The 23,642-nt window shown below is 36.2% G+C and overlaps 1 protein-coding gene across 10 annotated transcripts in view; it reads right to left on the reverse strand.

Moving 5' to 3' along the window:
• Positions 1 to 4,289: 4,289 nt before the first annotated feature.
• The window catches only part of PPM1B (protein phosphatase, Mg2+/Mn2+ dependent 1B), a 58,178-nt gene continuing 38,825 nt past the window's right edge, over positions 4,290 to 23,642 (reverse strand). For 7 of the 10 annotated variants that reach the window (XM_050710050.1, XM_035556062.2, XM_035556025.2 and 4 more), the window contains 3 exons: positions 16,835 to 16,946; positions 13,843 to 13,900; positions 6,918 to 8,006 (listed from right to left, as the gene is read on the reverse strand). In XM_050710050.1, the coding sequence (XP_050566007.1) occupies positions 7,701 to 8,006; positions 13,843 to 13,900; positions 16,835 to 16,946 (476 nt within the window). In that variant the 3' untranslated portion in view covers positions 6,918 to 7,700. Of the gene's footprint in view, positions 6,134 to 6,917; positions 8,007 to 13,842; positions 13,901 to 16,834; positions 16,947 to 23,642 lie in introns of those variants that run through there. The other 3 variants (XM_050710051.1, XM_035556086.1, XM_035556078.2) reach the window with 1 other exon arrangement.

Below are 23,642 nucleotides of genomic sequence, written 5' to 3' on the forward strand. Positions count from 1 at the left end.
AAAAGGTGCCCATGACTAAAAGTAGAGACTGAGAAGTTGTGGTAAAACACCACACTTCTAATCACCATGCAGATTGTTTGCATTAGTGGAGTATTTCCCACAACTGTATCTTGACAAATTAAATGCAGATTTCAGAGCACTGGGAAAGGTATTTCATTTTGGTTTCACTATTGTGTTCACATTCCCTGCTCCCAAAACTGAAATATTACTCTTTTAAAACACACTGGAAAAACACATCTGCTTTACATACTGAGGCCAAAATCTTTATTGCACAATTAAACTTAGATGTGTTTATGAATTGAAGATGACCATTGAATAAGAGATCAAAAAAATCTGAGAGCATTCTCCAGTTCCTCTTAAAAAGAATCAAATATTGTACATTATTTGTCCAAGACTTTAAGCAGACGTCCACCTTTTTGAATGTGAGCAACTTGCCAAGACAATTTATTTACCTATATACAGAATGAATTTGATGGGGATTGTTTCTAAGGTTCCTTATAAAAAAAATGGGAAATATTTTTTTCATTAACGCAATCAGACTCTTCAATATGCATGCACTTGCTTCGAAGTTTCCAACTAACTTTTAAGAGCAGGGTATTTACCAAACTACTTGTTCATGAAGAAAACTGAAAATGTAGCTGCAATACAACTTCAGTCCAGAGAGGTGTTTCACCGTAGCTTCTCTTACCAGACTTTAAAAAAAAAAATCAGATTTCTCAATCAGAAATTAGTATTTTTGCAAGGAATATAACAATTCCAAGTACTTCTGGTTTTCCTTTCTAGATTAAACTCCTAAAAGTGGTGTTTTACCTCCTAAGAGGCAGAATGTTCATTCTGTGAATTGCTTTCACTGAAGCTCTGCAGCTCTTTCAAAGTGATGAAAGTAAACCTCATTTAGTCATTTTCTTACTTAACTTTGCATAGTATTTTTCTCAACAATACTTATGTTTGGTAGCATCCCTTAGCTACCCACCAGAATCCTAAAGTTACCTGAAAATGCCAGAAAAATCAGTATTGATATTTACAGACAAGATGGACTTCCAAGATCTTGATGAGGGGACTTGGGAATTGGATTGTTCCCACCTTGTTTATTCCCACCTTGTTTAAAGATCAAAGGCAGGGCCCTTGCAATACCAAACACTACTACAATGTAGCCTCGACCTTTCCCCAACTCACCTTAAATTCCAGCAGTCTGAGAAAGCAGAATCAGGGTTAGTCATTTCCAAAGCAGATTTGACACACTAGGTGAGAAAAATTATGTCCAACATCCCTGTTTCAATTAGTCACCACAAGCCTTCAGAAGGCATCTACGTGTTGCTTTCTTTATTAGCAAGGACAACTACCTTCAGAGAAAGATTACCAAACTCACAGGGAATTGCTCCTCCTCTAGAAAACTACCCTCATGTCTTGAATTCCTATCAGTCTTCAGTAAGTTTTAAAAGCAGGTACTAAGGCAGTCGTTAGTTGGTATTAACTCCCAGTCACTAATCACAGCAGAAGTAGAGCAAAGCTTTTTCTGCTGGAAAATTCCCAGTCGAGCTGCATATGGACAAGTAAGGACAGCTAAGGACAGACGCAGGAAGCACTCCCCAACGCAGTCGGAAGCGCTCAGTGATGCTAGCCAGGCTTTATATCCATGCATCCCTGCAAAGGAGAGCTTTGTGGAGGTCTATAAAGGAAGAAAATAAGGTATTTGGGGGAACTTCACCTTTCATACATAAAGAGCAAAGCACAGCAGCCCTGATTAAAAGAATAACAACGTCAGCGCAAGAAGGGAGAGATGACCAGAAGCGATGAGTTGAACGCAGGAGAGGCACAGTCATGCTAGTGCAGAAGTTGCTTGTATGTGATTGACAGCAAAGCAGTCATGAGGGGAATATGAAATGGTACAAGCAAAGCACAGCTAAGTCTGACCTGTACAGCAACAGTCCAAGTGAATAAAAGCAGGACAGATCAGACCGTCAAGCTGAGCCAAGTGTTACAAAAGATGCACAAGAGCCCAGGCAGAGTTTCAACTGCATGAGCTAGCTGCCTACTTACGCAGATAATATTGCAACTGCTCAGTGACCTGGTTACTTTTTTGTGGTTTTGTCAAATTGCCTTCATCTCTGGGAGAATTCCATGCAGCTGCTCACCTGCACCAGTGGAGCTACCTCTCTCCAACTTAACTTTCAATTTAGAGCTAAACATAGCTGTAAAGAGCTAAATGCAATGTCTTCAGGCAACAATCCCCAAATCTAAAATTTGTTGTTTACACCAACAAAACCTGAATTAGTCGATGGAGTAAAAAGGTGCTTAGCTCTTTTATTGCTCTTTTTTTTTTTTTTTTTTGGCCAGAACCTCATACCTAATGTCAGGCAGTAGTAAAGTTGTCTTTTTTTCCTTCAGCTTTTATTTGAAATACTTCACTAGTGCACTTATGCATTCATCCATGCAAGAAATTCTTTTTAGAATCAAAGCAAGCAAGAACTAGGAATATTTTAACTCAGTTCCTCATCCCTTACACCACATTAGCCCCAAATGACCCAGTATCTAACCAGTTTCAAAGCTTATGGCTATTTTTGCAATAGGACAAAGTGAAAGAGCTACATTTCTATTTAGGTAGAAAATATCCATTAATATTCAATAGTATCAGACAGTCTAAAAAAAAAAAGCTTTCTAAAGCTTGGTTCTTAGCCTGTGGTGTGCTGCAAGAATTGACATCTATTTCAAATGTACACTTTTTTTCCTTTTTTTTTTTTTTTTTTTTTTTTTTAACTCCCGAACCTAAATAGCAGCAGCAGTTCACATAAGCAGCACGAAAAGCACAGATGGTTTGGCCAAGTCCTGCAAAGGTTTGCGTGCAAGCTTAAAAAAAAAAAAGCATATGAAGATTCACTCTATTAAGAGGAGACTTAGTACTTAACCTTTCGTTTGCATCCATTTCTTTATTCCCTATTCAATTTAATATGTTAACGATGATCAGTTAAACCCTTTATTTTGCTTAAGATCAGAGAGCAGATCTGAGAACTGACACAGACTACGTGGTCTGTGGTACAGGAGCGTTCACAAAAATGAAGAGAAGATTCAAGCTGAATGTGACATGTCAGGAAGACCTGAGGTGGAAGTGACACATCCCACTCTCAGCACTCTACAGAAGTATGTTAGTTACCAGATGGCAATAAAACTACGAAAACATAATTTTAAACCAAATGTTAAAATTGGCAGGTTATGGCATATAGTAAAATACAGGAACAAAACTTTATCAAACATCTCAGACTTCTCATGCTAAGAATACCAAGTGAAAATGAGTGGTTTTCTTTTTTTTTTCTCCTCCAGGCTGCTGAAATCTGAACAGTTTTTTGATTACACTGGAAACATGATTAGAATTAGAAACCCAGTGTATGCATGAATTAAAAGCAGTGCCACTTAAAAGGAACAAATAGAAGTCTTGATTTACATTTCAGTGAGCTGTGCAAGCTATGGTCCTTCTCTTTGAAAAACCTCTGTGCATGCTTCACTTCTATACAATAAATACTTATAAAAGTATAAACCCTTTTATTTCAGGGACACTACCCACACTGATGGAAAGAAACTACACATGTAAGTGTCCACAGGACTGGAGCCCATGGAGTACAAGAACTCTTACTACAGCGGAACAAGGTCAAAATGCAGCTCATCACAACATCAGAAGCAGGTCCAACAAACGTGTCATGAACTTACAGACAAAAACCTACAGGTTGTTCCAATCATGCCCATTCCACAATAACACTAAGTATTCAAACACATTGTGATTGTGCAATGTCAGTAACACAGAGTATTTTGTTCTTTTTTCCTCCAGCTAAACAACTCCACTAATAAGTAAAATAAATAAAATCAGTAAGAAGTTTTAAAGTGAGGCTTCTGCATTATAACTATTTCTCCCCAAAACACTGCAAACCTTTCTAGGTCTAACCTCAGATCTTTAAGGAACCTAAATAAATGAACTGACTAAAAAGTTAAGATTAATTTGAATATTTAGACTTCAAACAGATGTCATCCAGTAGCTGCAAGCAGACTTATTTCAGCTGAGCTTGGGATGGATTTACTGTAGGAGCTTTACATGTTGTTTGTACTGTTGTGTCTCCCACAGAGAAGCCCACTTTGAGACTTGTGACTTCTTGTGACAAAGAACCACACTCCCTGTGTAACAAAAACACATCCATAGCCAGGCTATATACGGAGGGAAACTTCATAAATCCTATCATTTTATGTAGAACACCTGTACTTCCTTGATAAAAATCCTTCTCAAGAAAATATAAAGCATATCACACTGTTTTAGCAATCCTTTATTGAAGATAACAAGTTGGTTATGTTCACTGTATTGTATGAAACATCACAATATCATACTGGGAAGGTACTATCAGTACAGGGTTGGACCAGAGCGGACAGTCTGAACAATAAACCATTTTGCATTCTTCATTCCCTATCTTTTAACAACCCCCAAAAAAACAGTAAAGGGACAAATACCTGTTAACATCATCATTTAGAACACTTTAACTTACAAGGCTAAAATCTAATGAATAAATAAAATATACTGTGGCAATAATCCTCTCTAGACCAAAAAAAATAAATCAGATACACAGTGAATCAAAATGATCAGGAAAGCTGGCCTTCGGCACTGGTATGACAGAGCATTTTTTTTTTTTTTTTTTTTTTTTTTTTACAGACTCACCATGGGGATAAAGTTACAGAAAAATACCATGAATTCCATTTCACACAAAACCAGTTGATGACTGTCATTAGCTTAAAACTACACACAAGGGCAATTACATCCTCGCTGAAACACAGTTTAAACAAATAGGAAAATGTTTACAAGGCATCCACAGCATGTAAATCATATACAGATGGATACATTCATTGTTTCCCCTCCCCAATAGCTTTTACTTTAGATAAATACTTTACTCTTCCCCATTTTCAGCATTTACTGGACTCATTACATGCACAACTCAAAGAAGTCAGAAAAAAAAAGTCAAGGTTATTGCAAAAATAGAATTAAACTAAGAATCTTCAAGTACCTTACATGACAGCCACTCTGTACCATGCCCATTGCTTATAAAATGAAAGGTCATTGAACCCATGAAAATATCTCTAATATTTTCTTAATTTAAAATAGATAATTTTAAGTGTATTTATAGTAATCTCAAAGTGATAATTTGAACTTTGAAAATAATGCAAACAATTAAAAATTATACCCATATTACACAAGACTTCTGTCTGTATCTTAAGCTGAAAAAAATCAAAAACTATAGAAAACCACATATAGAACAAAATCACAATTTACATTATAATAAAGGCAAATTTTCAGCATTTTTTTTTTAAAAACCTGCAGCTGTGAGAGATGTCAAAGCAAGTCGCTACTAACTATAAATTCATCAGTTTGGTTTTAAAAGATTTTCTCTAGCAAGAGTTTAAGGGTGTGTTGTACACATGCGTAAAATTCTTACTGGTTTTAGATGCCTAGAATCTTCATATATTATTGCCAAATACACTTATCTCCAAGCAAGCAGTAGGCAACATATCACAATTTGGACACCGCAGGGAAACCTAACGGTCTGGTAATACAGGTAAAACTGGAAAATTAAAAAAAAAGTAGTAATACACATCTGATAGCGTATTGCCCAATTGAAATCACTTTCAAGCCACAGAGCTGCAAAGCCTTCCAACTCAGTAAAGTGAAATAAGTAACGTCTCAAAGAATTACTTGTACTCTCTCATGCTTGTGTGCTGTAATTTCATTTAACCATAGCGTTATCTTCAGAGTACAACTACAATCCCATGCACCTCAGGTACATACACTGATCTGCTGAGAGAATCACTCCTTCCTTCCTTTTTAGGGCCAGAGTTCATTACAGATGTAATCGGTATGCCTGAGGCTGGTAAAAATACTGTAGTACAGGCAATGCTAAGAGTGGCAATATCAGAAAACACAAAAATGAACAAATGATGGAAAATTCTAATATCTTTCTGCCCATTTCACAAAATGTTGGAAATCCACCAGAATTTTTCCCTTGTATTGAAGAAAACAGATTTAAAAGTTTTTTCCCCCTTTCAGAATCAAAAGCATTTTAGTAGATTTGTAAGGCTACCACGGATCTTCTAGATCTCCAGCACCCTACAGGAAGAGAAGAGGAGAAATATTACTACTCACCAATACAAATGAAAACATTTCGTTGCACTTTGGATTTAAGTGGCATAATTAATTAGAACACTAGCATAAAACCGACATTCTCCTTTTTTCATACCTGTCCACTTCCACACACAAACATGCTTTGCTCTTCAACTACACAGGAGAATTCACTTTTATGAAACATGAACCCAGTAAAGCTATTTTAACATAAAGACTTAAATATTACCTAAAATCATACTACATCATAGCTATCAATAGATACTACTACATCTATGGAATACAAAATACAATTCTACAGAGTACTAAAACTTAACTCTTAAGGTATTCCTGGTTCATCAGAAATTCCCACAGGCTCTTTTTCATTAAGGCAGTGAAATTTGTACCTATTTTGAACAACGATATTTTTATATGCAAGTATTACAATTAGGACTGAATACTGACACAACTATTCCAGAGTTAACCTGTTAGCAAATCAGTTACCACCATTGTAAATTAGCACTATGGCCACTGACCTACCAAATGCATTTGCATACATGTGTCATACACCAAAAGACAAGAAAATGATTTGGTAGAAGGTAAACTTAGGTAGAATAGCCAGTTTATTCATTTATATTGCTGATGCTTAACTTGAAATTGAGAAACGTTGCTCAGACAGAGGATTAATGAGGAGTGTACCAAACTTAAAATTACTCAAATATCTGTAGAAAATACTGAACATCACGATGAGTTAATATCGGAAGCTATGAGAGAAGTTTTGATGTCAGAATAATGGCATTTCAAAGTAAGTTTATTACTGGCTTAAAAGAGTCAATATGCATACAGGTGTTATTCCACAGCATGTTCTTTATTTTCACTTAAACACAAACTCTTAAAACTTGACACTAGGTACTAATTCTAAGTACATTTTCATTTCTGGATAAATGTTATGCTACAACCTGGGAAATCAGAATACAGTCATCTAGAAAATAGGTATTTATGAACAGTAGATACAAACTAAATTGGAAAAATGGTACACATTTCAAGAAGAAAAAGTGACAAACTAAGATGTGGTAAGTTTTGTAATTTACTTGTAATATAAACTATACACAATTCAAGTACAAACATGCAGTTATGATGCAGGAGAAAAATGGGAAGTATTCATATAATTCAATTAATTTGCACAAAAGATACCATTAAGTTGTGAATTACTTTACAACAGCAAACATACCATCAAAATTGTTATTTAAGAATTTACTTACAAGGTGTTTTGTTGGTTTTTCTTTAATTTACTTTTGCATTAGCATATTAGGTTCCTATTGTTGGTGTCAGAGGATTTTGAAAAAATCTCAAAGCAAAAGTTACCTGGTTGCTATATAACATAAGATGCAACTACTGTAATATACCATAGCTTTTGAACTTCTAAGGAAAGAGATATTTATGTAAACAATCTGTACAAATTATCAAAAGTGAAAACAACAGACTTCTAGGATAGATGTGACAAATGTTGAGATATAAACAAAGGAAAATCACCAAGTGAGGAGAAGCGTTAAATCCGCTACATAAAACAAAGACATTATGTCTGTTTATCGCTCATCTCATTCATCCCTGAATCTTCACTTGAGCTTTGTATTTCAGCAAGGTGATTCCCAGATTCTGTGGGGTTTTCTGGTACAGGGTCACTGGGTCCAGCATCATTATCTGAAGTAGAAGCTGCAGCTGATTCAGCAGTACACTCTTCTCCCTGTATCTTAGCTAGCCTGTAACTAGTCAGCATCTCTTCCAGAAGGTGGCGGTAGTTCCCCCTATGATTAATTCTCATTTGCCTGAGTGCTTCCACCAATTTTCCCTGTGTTCCACTTTCCTCGGCTTCGCCAGGGTCCTTTTTTTAAGATTCAAGACCCCAAAAAAATCAGTTGTTAAACTAGGGTATTTTAGAACGACATTGAAAAAAAACACAACTTTTCTGAGAAAACAGCAGCTTTGTTCTAATTTAAGTATAAAAACACTTATTAGCAACATACATCTTAGAACAGTATCATTAATGTTTATTTTATACAACATAAAAACACTGTTTTAATAGTTATCATTCCTTAGATTAATAATTTCAATTTATTTTGAGCCAGACAGTGTCAACATGCTACCTCCACCCAATTAACTCCTTCTTGGTTCAAATGGTCTTTCTGATAGATATTCTCCACAATTGTCATTTTGAAATGAATGAAATTTGAACATTTAAGCTTCTTTAGCCAACAGGTCAATATCTTTAATTGTGAATTTTCACACAGCTGATAGCAACGCAGTTCTGTGAAAAGCTTACAAAAAAGAACAGGCAACTCCCTACCGCTAACAATTTAGTTGAAGCAACACCTCAATATAAATGCTTCAGTGTGTTTTAGAAGATGATCCCTCTATATTGAAGACAGATTTCTGCATGCATGATGCTGCCATGAAAGAAAGAAAACAGCTACCTATCAGCACCAGGAGCGGTGGGTTTTAAACAACATAAGACCATGGTTTTGGCAGATGTGTACTGCATTGAAAAATTCACAGCAACAGCTATTTAAAGTCAAATTTAGTGACCTACAGCACAGAACCTGAATAACACGCACTGATTAAGGAATGTAGGTCTCTTCTGCAACCATGTATTTGTCTACAAGCCTTCAATGGAAAGTCTTTCGTTGCTGTGGGGTTCTTTTGGTGTGTGTTTGTTTCCAATAGGCTTCTGTATCTATTACAGCACATTGAAATCAATACTAAATATTTTAACTTTCAAGTGCTATAGCAGTACTGTTGCTTTAAGGGAATAGCATGTTTTAAATTATTAATATCTAGCAAGTTATCAAGCTAGACAAATGGAACTAGATCACTCGAAGCTGGCAGATTTTGCAACAGAGGCAAAATCCAGACTGCCTTCTTCTCATGCTGAACTCATTTTATTGTTATCTAGTCCAAAAGCTTCATAAGCTACAAGTATTGCAATTGCTCATTTTCAAGCTAAATAGATGTATTAAGACAGTATCCTGGGTTCAGGAAGATTTTGGATGCTGTAATGTTGCTGGAATAGAAGTCCTAAGACCAATTAGAAAAATGTAAGTTAAAAGGAGACAATTTTACCACAAAGGTGAGCATTACTGTATATAATGCTATCCCTCTAAGCTCAATTTGTTGCTTAAGTAGAGATGTATTTCCACTGTGGTTTCCTGGTCTTAGTTTCAGATGTTGTGACTGCCACGTACTAGCATTTTCACATTGATCTTCAAGAGCCCATTGAGGAAAAGCAAGTTAAAAAAATGTACTTTTAATGCGTTAAGTGGGACTGTTTTAGTGCCTTAGAAGCACAAATTCAGAGCATCAAAATTTGACTTGATATAATTCCTCTGTCCCATCAATTTTACTCTGAGGTTTTGACATTAGCAAACATACGCCCACTCCACAATACTCAGATCTTTAAAGCCCTTTTGGCAGACTGAGGTGAATACTTTTGCTCCTGTGCAACTCTAAAGAGTAAATACAATAAGCAATATGCTAGCATTGCCGAGACTCCTGAACAACTCGAATGCTATTATGAACCAAAATAACAGTGCTGTTAGTGTTTGATATTTGAGCCTGCATCCTACTTTGTATCATGTTTGACGGTGGTCCGTTTTGTGCTTCCCTTGTCTCCCTCAGTGTTAACAGACAAGAAACCCCACATATAATAGACAGTAGAAACTGCTCATATATATATATGTATATATATACACACATATATTGTATACGTATACATAAGTATATATACACACACACAAGAATTACTGGTATATTTTCTTCTCTATACACACACTATACGCAATATATACACTACTACAGATTTATCTCTAATAACATTTGGTTAGAACAGGTCCCTCAAAAACCCTGAAAACTAGCATTATTGTACAAGTTTGCATTTGTCCTTCTTCATGTTCTAATTCAACTCAGTCCTGACCATAAAAACAGGTAGCTGTATTTAACATGAGCATTCACAATTCTTACACAACTTCTCTTCTGTTAGATTACTTGTACATAAAGAGACACTATGTGTTAAAGGACACCAGATTTACAGTGTTTAAGGCTGCAAGAATTTTGTCCATTTAATTTTTTTAAAAGTAATTTACCACAGCCCTTAGTGAGGCACAATCTGATTTAGCAAATGCCAGAATATAGTATTAGTAAAAGCAGGAGAGAAACATAGCCTGTCTCAAACAAGATACTCAAACACAAAGGTGGCTTTAAACAAATGCCACTGAAACTTGTAGCATAGTCACTGTAACTTTAACACTGTTCCTCATTTTTAAGGTTACACATACACCCAAGCAGCCTAACTGAACTAGTCTTAGGAGCATAAACAGAATCCTTAGAGAAAGTGTAATATTTCTAACAGAAGCGTACTTTACACTTAAACTAGACTGCCTACTGGGTTAGGTATTGCTCTAACATTACACTGGTAACACTTATTTAGCTACCTAGTTCTTCTAAATTCCATTCAAAGATCTGAAAGCAGCAAGCCCCAGTATGTACCAGATTTCTGTGATTTCACGCATGCTTGTCAGAGTACAAGTTACTACAGCTGTAGCAGAAGCCCCTCTGCTGAAACACCAGCAAAGTTGCAGTTTGTGAGCCCAATGCAAGGTTCTCTCCAGCCCCAGATTTGTCCAATACTTGTACTGCAGTGAGATGTCAAAAAAAAAAAACCCACAACTTTTAATGACTGCTGAAGCTACGCTAGCAATCTCTGAATACTGCTGTAGTAAAGACTCTTTTACTCCCCACAGATTCTCACTCTACAGTGTCTACTTACTCGGGCCACTTGTTAAAGATTCTCAGACTACAAACGTAACAGAACAGACACGTGAACAACTGAAGTTACTCCACAAATCACAAGCTCCAATGACAAAAAAAATCTAAGCCAGGTACGACACTAATAGATATATGTAGTGACAAGAAAAAACAAACCTAACCTAGAAAAGATACCATCTTGGTTTTAATTTATATACTAAGAACTTATTTGTCAAGCTATTATGATCCAGTTCACAGTAACTCTCAGTAACTACCTTAAGTTGTTCAACACTAAAAAGTAAACTCTAAGAAGGAAGACATATCTTCAATTGCACAAGCTTATCTTTCTTGCTTTTCAATTTTTACTCACATGCATTAATATTTTAACAACTACTTTATTTTTTCCCCCCATGGTATAAAAAAAAAAAAAGCTTCTGCCTTTATATAAAATTACCAGATTAAGATGACTGCCACAGGCAGATTTTCAAGTTACTGACTGCAGTATTATGCCTTACACCCACACTCTAACAGACACTCATATGCAGTTAAATACACATGGGGAAAGATTCTCAAGTTCAAGTCAGTGCACCTTCATGCTCTGCAGACTCAGAATCTGTCTCCAGTGTGTAATTTTTAGTATGAAGATGCACTCTTGCTTCATACTGGTTTAGAACAGAAGCATTATAACTTCGATTACAATCTCACTGGAAATGTCATCACTGGGATGTACAGTATGTTTCCTTCCTACCTTCGCTTCCTGTTTAAATGCGAGATGTGTAGCAACGTTATCACAATGTGTAGACATTGCATAACTGAACAGCTTCCTTCCCTTTTCTGCCCCTCCTGTGCACTTAAACATCCAGTTGAAAAGACTATGAGATCACTACTTATATACCTAGAACCAAGGACTGAAATAAGACAAGCAAGGCACTCATGCTTTGGTCACTTCAGATGAGGCCCACAAGATTCACCCTGCTCTCACAAACAAAAAAAACAATTCCTGCTTGCTGGGAAAGCACAAACAGGAATTGCATCCTTCACCCAGTGGCAGCAGCCTCTTCTCAAACTGCTCTAGGTCAGAATCACTTAGGATAGGAAGAAAAAGGTACTGACTGAAAAGTGGCAGCTATAATTTGATGCAATGTATCTAAAACACATCATTCAAATCTCTGCTGAGATTTGCACTAAGTAGCAACCGAAGATGCAGTTTACAAAAATAAACTGGAGTGTACTCGCATTTCTTATTAAAGAAACCAAACTAAAAAGACTCCAAACAAATACACAGTGATTCTAACAGTAATAAAGTCCAAAGCTATATTGCTTTCTGAGAATTTACTTTGCATATTTAATTCAGTTACCCTATTTTATTATTAAATTATAACAGATGTAGAAAACTTTTCCTGGAAGGAGGCAACATACAAAAAGGATGCCATACTCTATGTTAGGCCTTTAGGCAAACTTGCATAGCTATTGAGAACTAAATCTGGACTTTGAAAGCATGCATCACAAATGACATTTCCAGAAAGTTATAATTAGACAAAAAAAATACAAAACATGCTATAATCTTCAACTAAACCTCTCCCCAAGAAGGAACAAAGTTATGTCTAAATATTAAGAGCGAGAGCAGGCAGAATTTCCTGAAGTACTAAAGAAGCTGAAAACAAGAAAATTTTGCAGCTATCTTAAGATAGCAAGCTGAACAGTATAACCACTAACTTGTTTTGGGGGTACAGCTGCACAGTTGAATGCACGTTAAACGAAAAACCTATAGTTCTATCACATTTGAAAAACAAAAAAGGAGCAAATCCTACACAATAAAGTAAATTAGAGATTTCTTCTCTCTTCATACTTAAAATAGTGTCCCCTTGCATCTGCAAAAGCTTTCTGACTTAAGAGAATAAGCCAAAAATAGGTAACCAAAAGGAAACACGTTGGGAAAAAAACAAGCTAACTGTGGTAAGATTGAGTGCTCTAAGATTGTGAATATGCCATTAATCACTTCAAAGTATTTAAAAATAATCCCCCCAACACACCACTGACTATAATGACTATGTGACTGAGAACCTCATGGTCATCTCAGGAAAAAAAAAACATCTGATGATGAAGGATTTACTGGAAGATGAACAGTATCTTCGCACATCAGTTCAGCGTGGGTATCAACAGTGATGTTTTTCAATCCTTTACAATATACTATTCTAGTTCTTCAATCAGTTTTCCAAACTTCTTTTTTCTCCAAGAACTTTACTACTGATATGAATACTAATTACTCTTTATATCACTATTATGAATAACCCAAAATCAGGTGTGAAGTTACAGTAAACCATATTGCAACATAAATATTTAAAACAACTTACTATGAACAGGGTAGATGAATGCAAGTCTTTTTAGAAATGGGAACAAAAGTAAACTGAAAGCAATTTACACCGTCCTTAGACCACTGCACATGGGATATTTAAAGATAACACACTTTAAAAGAGTAGTCAATATGAGTCTCGTTATCTTTTATATTCAGTGTTCCAAGGTCTTCTACACTTACAGAAAGAAGACAGTAATAAGTGCTTGCCCTCTCTTTTACTAGATTTCTGGAATATCTAGTAAGGAATATGATTTTTGACCATAGTAAACTATCATTAAAAAAACACTACATTGTTGCTTCACAAGTTTGACTGAAAAAGCAATAGTCAATTAAAAGTTTAAAAAGTCTTTTAGAACTGGGTGCCAGAATTAGATTTCTGTCTTTGAGCATGAAGTTCTTCCATATCAAATCCATCCAAAACAAGGTCAACATACACTGTATGCTCCAATACATATTTTGTGTTTATAATACTTTATTGGCAGTGATGTACAATTTTGCTTAGTGTATGACACTACTTGGATGTTCTCATTAACAAAGATGTGTAGCAATCAAAATGGAAACTTACCCCCTCATTCTCTCTGTGTGGATTCAGTCTACTGTACACAGCTTCAATAATATTACGCCTAAAAAGAGAAGTTTTTTAAAAAAAATATAAGCATAACAATAAGGGATTTCAAGAACTTTGAGAACTTAAAGAGGTTTGAGCACAATAATAAATGATTTCAGAACATTTACATGCTTGGCCTTCAACCTGTCTCTTAAGATGAAGCCCACTCCTGGTGTCTTCAAACATTTTCAATATGATGTTTAGGGATTTAACACGACGCCGGAATTTGTGAAGAGTTAACAACACAAAACTTCTCTTATCTTATCCTCCCCCATGGTTTTTCCCTTTACACCTTGAGTCAGATTTTGCCAAGAGTAATATTTAAAACTGTATTTCTCTTATTGTTACAGAACTCCTGAAGTTAGTTGGTTTTCATATTTCTGGGTGTGGAACTTGAAGACAGGTTTTGTTGTCGTTTTTTTTTCTTACTTTCATTACTTCTACACGGGTTACTACTTGCCTAAGAATTTTTGAAGCCTGGTGTCCAGTGCCTACAACTTCTGAAGTTTGCTGTCAAGTGTCTGTTCACACTGCAGACACTACAACTTCAACACCATATGGTGCCTCCAGAACACATCCAGCTAAGAAGGCCACACCTTCACAGGCAGGCAAGATGAGCACATACTCTCTCGTTTTCATATTCTTCCCTAGGCATCTACTTTCAGCTATCCTGGGGACAGTACTCAGAATTAGAATGATCCTTGGTTTGATCCAGTATGACAAGCTCTTACGTTCATATCATGGAAGTAAAAACAGAAGAGTTTCATTTCTGAATGGAATGTTGCACGTATGTGGATTGCTGAGGCAAAGCAATAGACTGGCTCATAGCTAGTGTCCAGCATCACAACAGATTTCTCAGTATTTAAAACAGTACCTACTAAAATACTCAGAACTCTGGGAAACAGTTTCTGGACCAATGAATGCAAGGGACTGAATCAAATCTCATGATGACCACGAGCCTACAATAGCCAAAGGACACTGTGCTTTCCATCCTGTGCTCAGATGCAGTATATGCTGATAATGAGGTTAGCCATTTACCTAGACACACCATGCCACGGCAAGCAGAAGGCAGGCACAACAGATACACTGACCACTTGAAGCCTCAAGGCACTGGTGTATACACAGCTTGTGCTTGTTCACAGACAAGGGGTTTGGGCTGCCTCCAGATGAGCACCAGGAAAGAAGCCTCATTAGATGAAGCGTTCCAAATAAAGGATCTTTTTTGATTTAGGTGAATTTGAATGAAACTCCTGCTCTGCAAGATAGCATCTAAAACTTACCATCAGTGAGGAAATCTCCAAACTTAAATAAGCATGACTACCAAAATGCCCTCAAAATAGAAGATGGAACATATATTAGGCAAATTCAATCAGATCCTACAAGCGCAACAAGGATTTGACAAGATCTCAAAGATACCTCAAATCTACATCTAGCTGAATAGGGGTTGGAGTATTTCTCGTAACAGAACTAGACCTGGAGAAAGAAAACCTTGACTGCTGAAGAACCTAGGCATTGCTCCTGTGAACACTTCGATCCAAAGAGAAGTTGGATGCAGTTTTTGGCAATCCACCCTAAATTTTACAGCTCTTACAGCTTCTAAAGTGATACTATTTGTTATAATAGAAAGTCTTTTATTTTCTTTTCTATAAACGAGTAATGTCTGTATCCAGTCACCTTTGATATGAAATAACTGAAACCCTTGTTGCTCTGGACAAGCTGAATAACTTAGTGATGTTCATGACTTGAAAGGCAATTAAAATATCCACAGCGCAGCCTCTTTTGGGAGTGATGGACGTGGCATGAAGAGGAATTACTGACAAAATTACTGTTTTGAATACCATTACTGACAAACGTTATTTGTTTATTGCATGTAATACAGAACAGATATGAAATCCCTTTCTTCCCACTGTCACTGGAATAAGGTACAAAGTTATCAGCACTCAATGAGGTCTTCTCTCATGCTTAAGAATTTCTGATACTTCTGGCATCAACTGTCTGCACTATGGAGAGTACTGGTACCTCCTACCAGTGTAACAGAAAACAGATGGACTGTCCAAGCACGGCTGCCATAGAAGTAGCAGATGCTACTGCGGAGGGTTTAAAATCAGGACCTTGGGAATGTTCTTTTCCTGCAATTCACTTTCCTTTCTTTATACAACTTATTTCTTAGTACTTTCTTGGCATGTAAAAACTCAGCAGCAAGACGTTGCACGGAATTACTAATGCCCAAGTAACATGGTGGCTCAAGACTTTCGTCTTCTCTTTCCAGTAACAAATGTCTATTCTTTTGCAGCATTCAAACTTACAGGGGTGATCTAAGACAGGCCGGAAGATGGTATTTGAAGAGTAAGCTTAATTTTAAAGGACAGCAAACTACAATCAGGTGACCACATCAGAGTTGACACATTTAGATCTCCTCTTTCAAAGAATGAGCCACTTCTGGCTTCTACAGAAACGAGATGTTTGAGGTAAGCATACAATGCCCCAAGACGTGGAGCATGGACACTGGGTGGTGGAGTGAGCGTGACATCAAAAATTCTCTTAACTAATATTTTGACATTCTAGTTGATATTCTTAACAAACTGAGGTAATATGTATTTACTCTTAGCTATTTATTATGTATACATATTATATATTATGTGTATATATATATATATATATATATATAAATACATATTATGTATATTTGTGTATGTTTTTCTTTTTAACAGCTCAATGGAAATAAACTAGTACATTATGTACCAGAATACAATCTTTCCCTTCACCCTTCAGGAATGGGATCAGTAACACAAATGTTTATGTACAGCAAAAGGTAAACTAGCCTCAAATACAGAAAAGAACTTTTATTGACTTGAGTATAGCTGTTACACTGAGAAAAATTTAGAATTTTTAATTAAAGGATTTGTTGCAATGAACTAAATAGTTAAAGAAATTCTAGTTGTGTACTCACTTGCCAGCTAAACCACCTCCTGGTGGTAAATTAGGGATATTCTCCGCAGATAAAATACGAATAACATGCGCAAGATCAGGCATTCCTTCTTCACCTGATTTTTCCATAATTTCTATTTTAAAAACAGAAGTATTTAGATTACTGAATTTATATGACCCATTTCTTAAAACAGTACGGTACAAGACATCATCACTTTAACAGATATTATAAAAAATATTTTGCATGTAAACAGGACTTTAAAAAAATGTTTTAAGTAAGCTATATTTGCACAGTGAACCGAGCTATTCAAATCCATAGTCTGCCTTTCCATTATGCTTCTAGCCATTCTCTCTCTCTTTGAGAAACTCTTAAGTAGACTGTGAACTGGTTGAAACATCCTGGGGACAGCAGCTTGTTCTCTTCCAGAAAGGTGACAGCTAGAAGCCTGCTTCAATTACCTTCCCATTGCATTGCAGCACACACTCAGAAGTTATATGCCATAAAGCCAACACTTCCCAGGAATTCACTGTCATACTTGATTGTGAATAACACCCTGTACTCTCAAAGTCCTGAATCTCTGTGCATAAACACCAGGACCATCAAGCAAAAAGAAGACAACAAATAAAATGGCCCAGTGGCCAAAACAGAATATAGACGTTACGCAACAGATAACTGATGATGTGGTATTCCATTTTCAAAGCAGACATATCTCACTAGTCCAGTGCTAGGACGTTTTTCTGCCTTGGGAAAGAAACGCCTATACTATGAAGTCAGTCTTCACATGCTCTTATTCATCAAAGCTGCTGTAAGACTAATTTGCAAAAGATGCATATGTGTATTCACATATGCATAATGCTACAACCTTCCAGACATCAGCCTCAAGTCAATTAATTACAATCATTGCAGAAAAAGATTCACTTAGGTTATCTAAAGTTGTAATGGTATGAATGTGTCACATATTTTAAAGTGAAAAAAGTTTAAATTTTCCTGAAAATCAACTAAATTAAGGAATGTAGTGCCATTTCCTGTAGAGACTGACTCAAATATTATGCAAAAAAGATTCAGAATTCTTTCTTCCTAACTTCCCTGTTGTGTACCTTAAACAAAAACTTATCTAGATCAGTCTGTATCATGGCTACTATCCTAAACTTGAAAAAACAAAACAAAACATTAAGTTTCTTACAATCAATTATTTTCCACTCTGGATGCCTGATTTGGAGCCTACAATTAAAGTGAGTTGAAGCTACAACTTCAGTTTCTGAAGTTAGTAGAAGACCACATCACCTACATTAAACACTGCACCCTAGGTTTCCTGGTACTTAAATCTCTCTTGATGTCTGTTATATACCCATAAAACAAGGGATATGCAGACTTCTCTCGAGGCTACTGAAAACAAAATGTGTTTTCAAGGCACTTGCTCACTCTGTATCAAGGAGATCTGTAGCAAAGCCCTCAAAAGGCAATTCTACTTCCAAAACAGTTATACTACCCTGTAAGAAATAAGGCATTATGCTTCTAAACTGCAATTTTAAGTCAGCACCACAAAACTCTTTGCAATGAATGAGCAGGGTATATTACTAAAAGTGGTTAAACGTTCTTCCACGAAACTTTATATTATATATATAACTTTCATACACCTATTAAGAATGAATCATGGCTAGCAAAGGAAATGACAGCTAAGTCTGCGCGCTTGTGTCATCTTCAGGCTTTGATCACTTCTTCCATGCACATTCACACACATCAACCAGAAGTCCTTTCACAGATTGTGTCCTTTTGTGCAGTTCTGCCTAGTTACAAGTAGATGCTATCATTGTCATATAAATGGTGCTGAGTCACATCAGATAGGAAACATGTCTCATGTATATACTGCCTTTTATAACAACAGCCTGTCAGTTTCTGTACAGACTAAAAGTAACAAATATCAAAAATTACAAAGAACTAAGGCTACAGAAGTAAGCATGAGATTTTTATATCTTCTTAAAAGGAAATTAAAGCAGTCACAACTCAGGATTATTGTATATTTCTCAGTACTGGAATCTTCTACTTTATGCTGTATAACCCTTGGGAGCTCTGAACTGAACCAAGAGCACCTTCTCCCCATTTTCAGAGGGTGCTCAATCTGGAATTCTGGTGAAATTGGCCGTCTCCTTATTCTCTTTGTTATTAGGATGAGTAATTTCACCAAAACATTTTCCCACCCCTTTCAAAAAAACAAAACACAACAAAAAACAAACAACAATAAACCACAACTAAATCAGCTCCTTAATAGAAAACTCCAAGAATAAAGCAAACGTCCTCTTCTCACTACACACTGGCTAACACATATATACCATTGATTTGTTTGACAAAGACTACTAGAGAAAGCAAACAAATGTTTTCAAAACCTAATATACACATTTACAAGGTTTTCACTTCCTCAATGATGTTCAAAAAATTAATTGCAGGGTTATTTTTAACTGAATATGCAAAACATGACTGCAGAAATTTTTATACCTCTATTGCTAATATAATTTAGACACTTGAAGAATCACTTCATGATATTATCATATATGCAAATCCATGAAAGTCCACTACAAAGCAAGTCTACTACTTTACTCCTAAAATAATTTTAACTAAAAGTTTGATTCAGAGATAAGCATTTTGAAAGTTCCAACCAAAATTTATTCCAGTTTTATATCAGTACAGAATCTTCCTAAAGTTTCAGTCCCCAACCAGACAACATTAGAGCTGCTTTTTACACTCCAGCATCTCCTATGATCTCTAGCTGTAAGATTATGACATAGGAAAGACTCCACTTTTCTCTACCAGGTCCAACTTCAATGCCTCAAAACAGCTTTATATGAAGTACATATTCTACATACATAAAATGTATGTAATTCAACTTACTGTATTAACTGAGCATTGAACTATTAAAACTACCTGAATCTACGTTGAAGAAGTGCCCCTATTTACGACTTGAGGTGTTCATTGTTTTTCTTATTTTTCTTTTTTAAATCTCCATGTCTGATACACCCAGAAGTCAGAGCATTGACTTCTGTGCCTACTTTTCTCTTCCTGTGAGCAACCAGTGGATCTCAAAACAAAAACAAACAAAAACACAAGACAAACCAGATGAAAACAGAGGGCAGAAAGTACCACTTGAAAGCAGCAGTAAGAAAAAAGCCTAGCATAACTTTACTGTCCAACACATTTGCATTACTTTGGAAATTGACCAATTAAGTAACTCAAAACAGAGCAAGTCACTGTCATAAGTAACTTAGTCACAAGCCATCAAGTACAGCCTCATAGGTATTTCAGAATACTCTTGAATTTGCAGCTTTAGAATGTAGTTACACACAGGCCATTGACATTAAGATCCAAGCTACCAAAAAGTTTTAGTATTCAGTTTTGAGGATTCTAATGGAAGAACCGTCTCTTGCTCGTTTATTTTTTGGTATCTCTGAGAAGACCTGACAGAACTACTAGCTTATTATATGAATGCATAGGATCTTGGCATTCTACTTAGGAATGTATAAAAATGACTGAAAAATAACATGTGCAAGTGTTAAACTGCTTTTGAGCACAGACATTAAAACAAGCAAAAACAACAAAAGCATGCCTCAAAGAATGCCTTTTTCTCCAAGCCAAACCTTAAAATGCCTAAACAGAGCAGTGAAAAACCGGTTGTCTTAGAGGTTTGATGGGATAGTCCAGTCAGCTTTAAACTAAGGCTTACAAGAGAACAAAAATATCCCATGTGGAACAGTGCACATTCATGAAAAACAAATACCATTGAACAAACTCAAAAATTACATTCCTACCTTCCAATTTTTTTCCTTACTACTCATACTTTGGACCCTTCTTTCTTACCCCCCCCTTTTTTTTTTTAAAAATGAAAAGCATTTCTACTCACTACGTAAACCTGCAAATAAGACTATCTTTTTACTTTTAAGAATCCAACCCCTTTCTAAGTGATTCTCCCCAGTTGTTCGAAAGGTTTTGTTCAAGTTTCTCTGCATCAATTCTGACTAGCAGTACTCAAGGCACAAATGTAATGTAGAAATTGCAGTCCAGTAACTTCCTTTCTTTTAAGGATACTGTGTCAAGATGTCAATGTCAAAGAATTTATGAAGTATGAAAAAATTGTTGGAGAGAAGACAGTAGCAATTACTTCAAATTATTCAGAGTTGTTTCCTTTCTTTTCTGTGGTTCTTGATAGAATTTCCTCAAATATGCTAACACTCATTCCTTGCTAAATACTTGACATTTAAAGGTCTTGCACTCTGGCCAATTCACTGAACACAGAATGACACAGGGAACTCATGTAGGAAAAATCAAGAATAGCTGAAGCAACAGAAACTCAGTCTTTGAAGCAACTTGTTTCTGTTGAGACCTTAAGCTTAGCAATCATTTCAAGTTACACTTGGAATGGCTCTGCATCAGTGCAGGTTGCAAACTCTCCACATTTTTTTGCTATGTGTAATGTGTTAAATATGATGAAATAGGTTAAATATTTTTGCTCAGAAGTTATTTTGATAGAACAGTAACTCAGTTATGCTACAACACTAGCATTGTTACTAATAAATAATGCTTCCTACATCATTTTCAGTTAATCCAGTCAATCTGACTAGAAAGTATTTGACAGCTTTTCTATTAACGCTTTTAACATTCACAAAAGCAATAAAATACACTGTAGTTCTATTTATTTTCCACCTGTTTGCAAATTGAGAGAGAAGCCCCCGAGAACCTAGGCATACTAACTCACAACCACCATGTGTTCACCTACCTAACTGCGGACAGTGAAAGTAACTGCTCCTGGCTCTCTCCCAGAGCCTATTAACAGCTCATGTCCTCTCCTCAGACATAGGAAGATAATAGTTATTTATCTTAACTAGTCATCTAGGAAGCCCAGGATGTAAGCCAAGTTCTGAGAAATGTGCCTAGAGCTCGCATGTGAAGTGACCATTAGCTCTCCCTAACCTCAGCAGGAAGGCCAAGTATGCAAGCCATGTCAGTTCAGATCCCATTTAAACAAGATGGGCAGTGGGGGAAGACACCACACCATACACACCACCAGCACACGCAGAGCTCACTGTGTCATGGTCTGAAGGCCTTCTTATAGGTTTTTTCTTTTTTTAAAGATTAAGTCGGTGTAACTGACGTAACAGACCTGTCTAGATTACTGGGACACAAACAGGAAAAAAAGAAGTCTAAATACCTTATTTGGTTACACAAGACTAATAAAAACACATTTAAACAAAGAACACGAGTGCAGCCATTTCACACAGATGAAAAAATAAATATCTCCAGAAAATGTCATTTACAGCATTAAAGTTAGTAGCAAAAATCCTCAAACTTAAGGGGCAAAGCTGACAGTTGTCCACAGCAATTAGGTTGCAGTGGCAGGATGGATGTTTAAGTCATCTGTTGCGTTTTATATTGAATTTGTGTTAAGAAAAGTTAAGAATGATTAGCTGTAGGGTTTTTTTTCCTTTTTGTTTGTTCTAATACATACACTCAGAAGTTTCCTGATCTCCTCAGATCTACAGTGCAGGCTTACTTCTCATTCATACTTAGTCCTACTTACTTGGATATGAACTACTTTCTAATAAAAGCAGGTCCAATCCTTTAACATCTATTACAACATACTGAAAAGCCAGTGGAACTCTTAGATCTTCAAATAAAAGCAACAGGAAAAACAGAAGCGGAATCCATCTCCCATGTGACAGTGCTGAAGTCCTATACTAGTAATTCTCAAATAGTCTTAAGGAAAATTAGTATTTTCCTCTATAGATTATAGATACCATCAGGATCCATGTTGAGAAAATTTAATAAAGAATACTTGAGCTCAGGCAGTTGGTGTCCATAGCTGTGGTTTATGTCATTGAGACCTTGCTACAGTCTTAAGACTGCAGGTGGGAACCAGCAGGAAGACATCTAAGTCCCAGACATCTTGGCATTTAAATTTAAAATTAATTCCACAGAACACTACTGAACAGTCCTGCAGGTGCCAATGTTGCATTTTTCTACATGAAAAGAGTACTATCAGGAAAGCAATACTGTAGTATAACACTGAAACGCTGGTCTCAGCACCTGGCACAAATACATCTAAGGTGGCTGCATGACTCATTGTCTGTCTACAAGAGGGACCGCCTCTTTATGAAGCACTTAAACCTGGATATAGTCATCAGAATATGCTAGTCCTGTCCTGAAACAAGTCAATAAAGGGTTCAAACTACCTCAGCGTTCTTTCTCAGCCAGTGTGCTCTTCAGTAAACCATCTCCTTCCCCTGAACACTGCTGCTGTGATAGATCCAGCAGATAAATCAATAAGCTCCATCATACGTAAATGCATGACAGTTCTTCAGTGCTCTTCTGATTAGATAACAGAAGTTAAAAGAACGATAACAACAAGGTTTTCAAAACCTCTGAACACTGTTTCTCTCTAATGAAGCTCTTTCACAGTAGTATCACAGCCACATATGTAACATCAAGACAAACTGTTCCAGGAATAGTTCTTTTCATGCTTGGGTTGATTCTGCAAAAGCCTATGCTAACATATGATCAATACTACAAACAGGCAAACTTTCAGTATCAACAACGAATTTCAGTCAGTTCTACCAAACTGAGCTATACCTGGATCACTAAAGTAATCAACAAGATTAAAGAGCCCCAGAAGCCACTACATACAGGCTTTTTGTCAGACCTTAGAACAGCCTTACCCGGTGATAAAAAAATAAACAGAAGCAACAGTTTGAAAGTCACTTTTTCTGACATTAAGAACGTGGCAGAAAAGGAATAAACATACAAGGGCTAGCCTTTCATTCTCGCTTAACTGTTCCTTTAACTG

The sequence above is a fragment of the Cygnus atratus genome, chromosome 3 (assembly GCF_013377495.2).
Source record: "Cygnus atratus isolate AKBS03 ecotype Queensland, Australia chromosome 3, CAtr_DNAZoo_HiC_assembly, whole genome shotgun sequence".
Classification (NCBI taxonomy): Eukaryota; Metazoa; Chordata; class Aves; order Anseriformes; family Anatidae; genus Cygnus; species Cygnus atratus.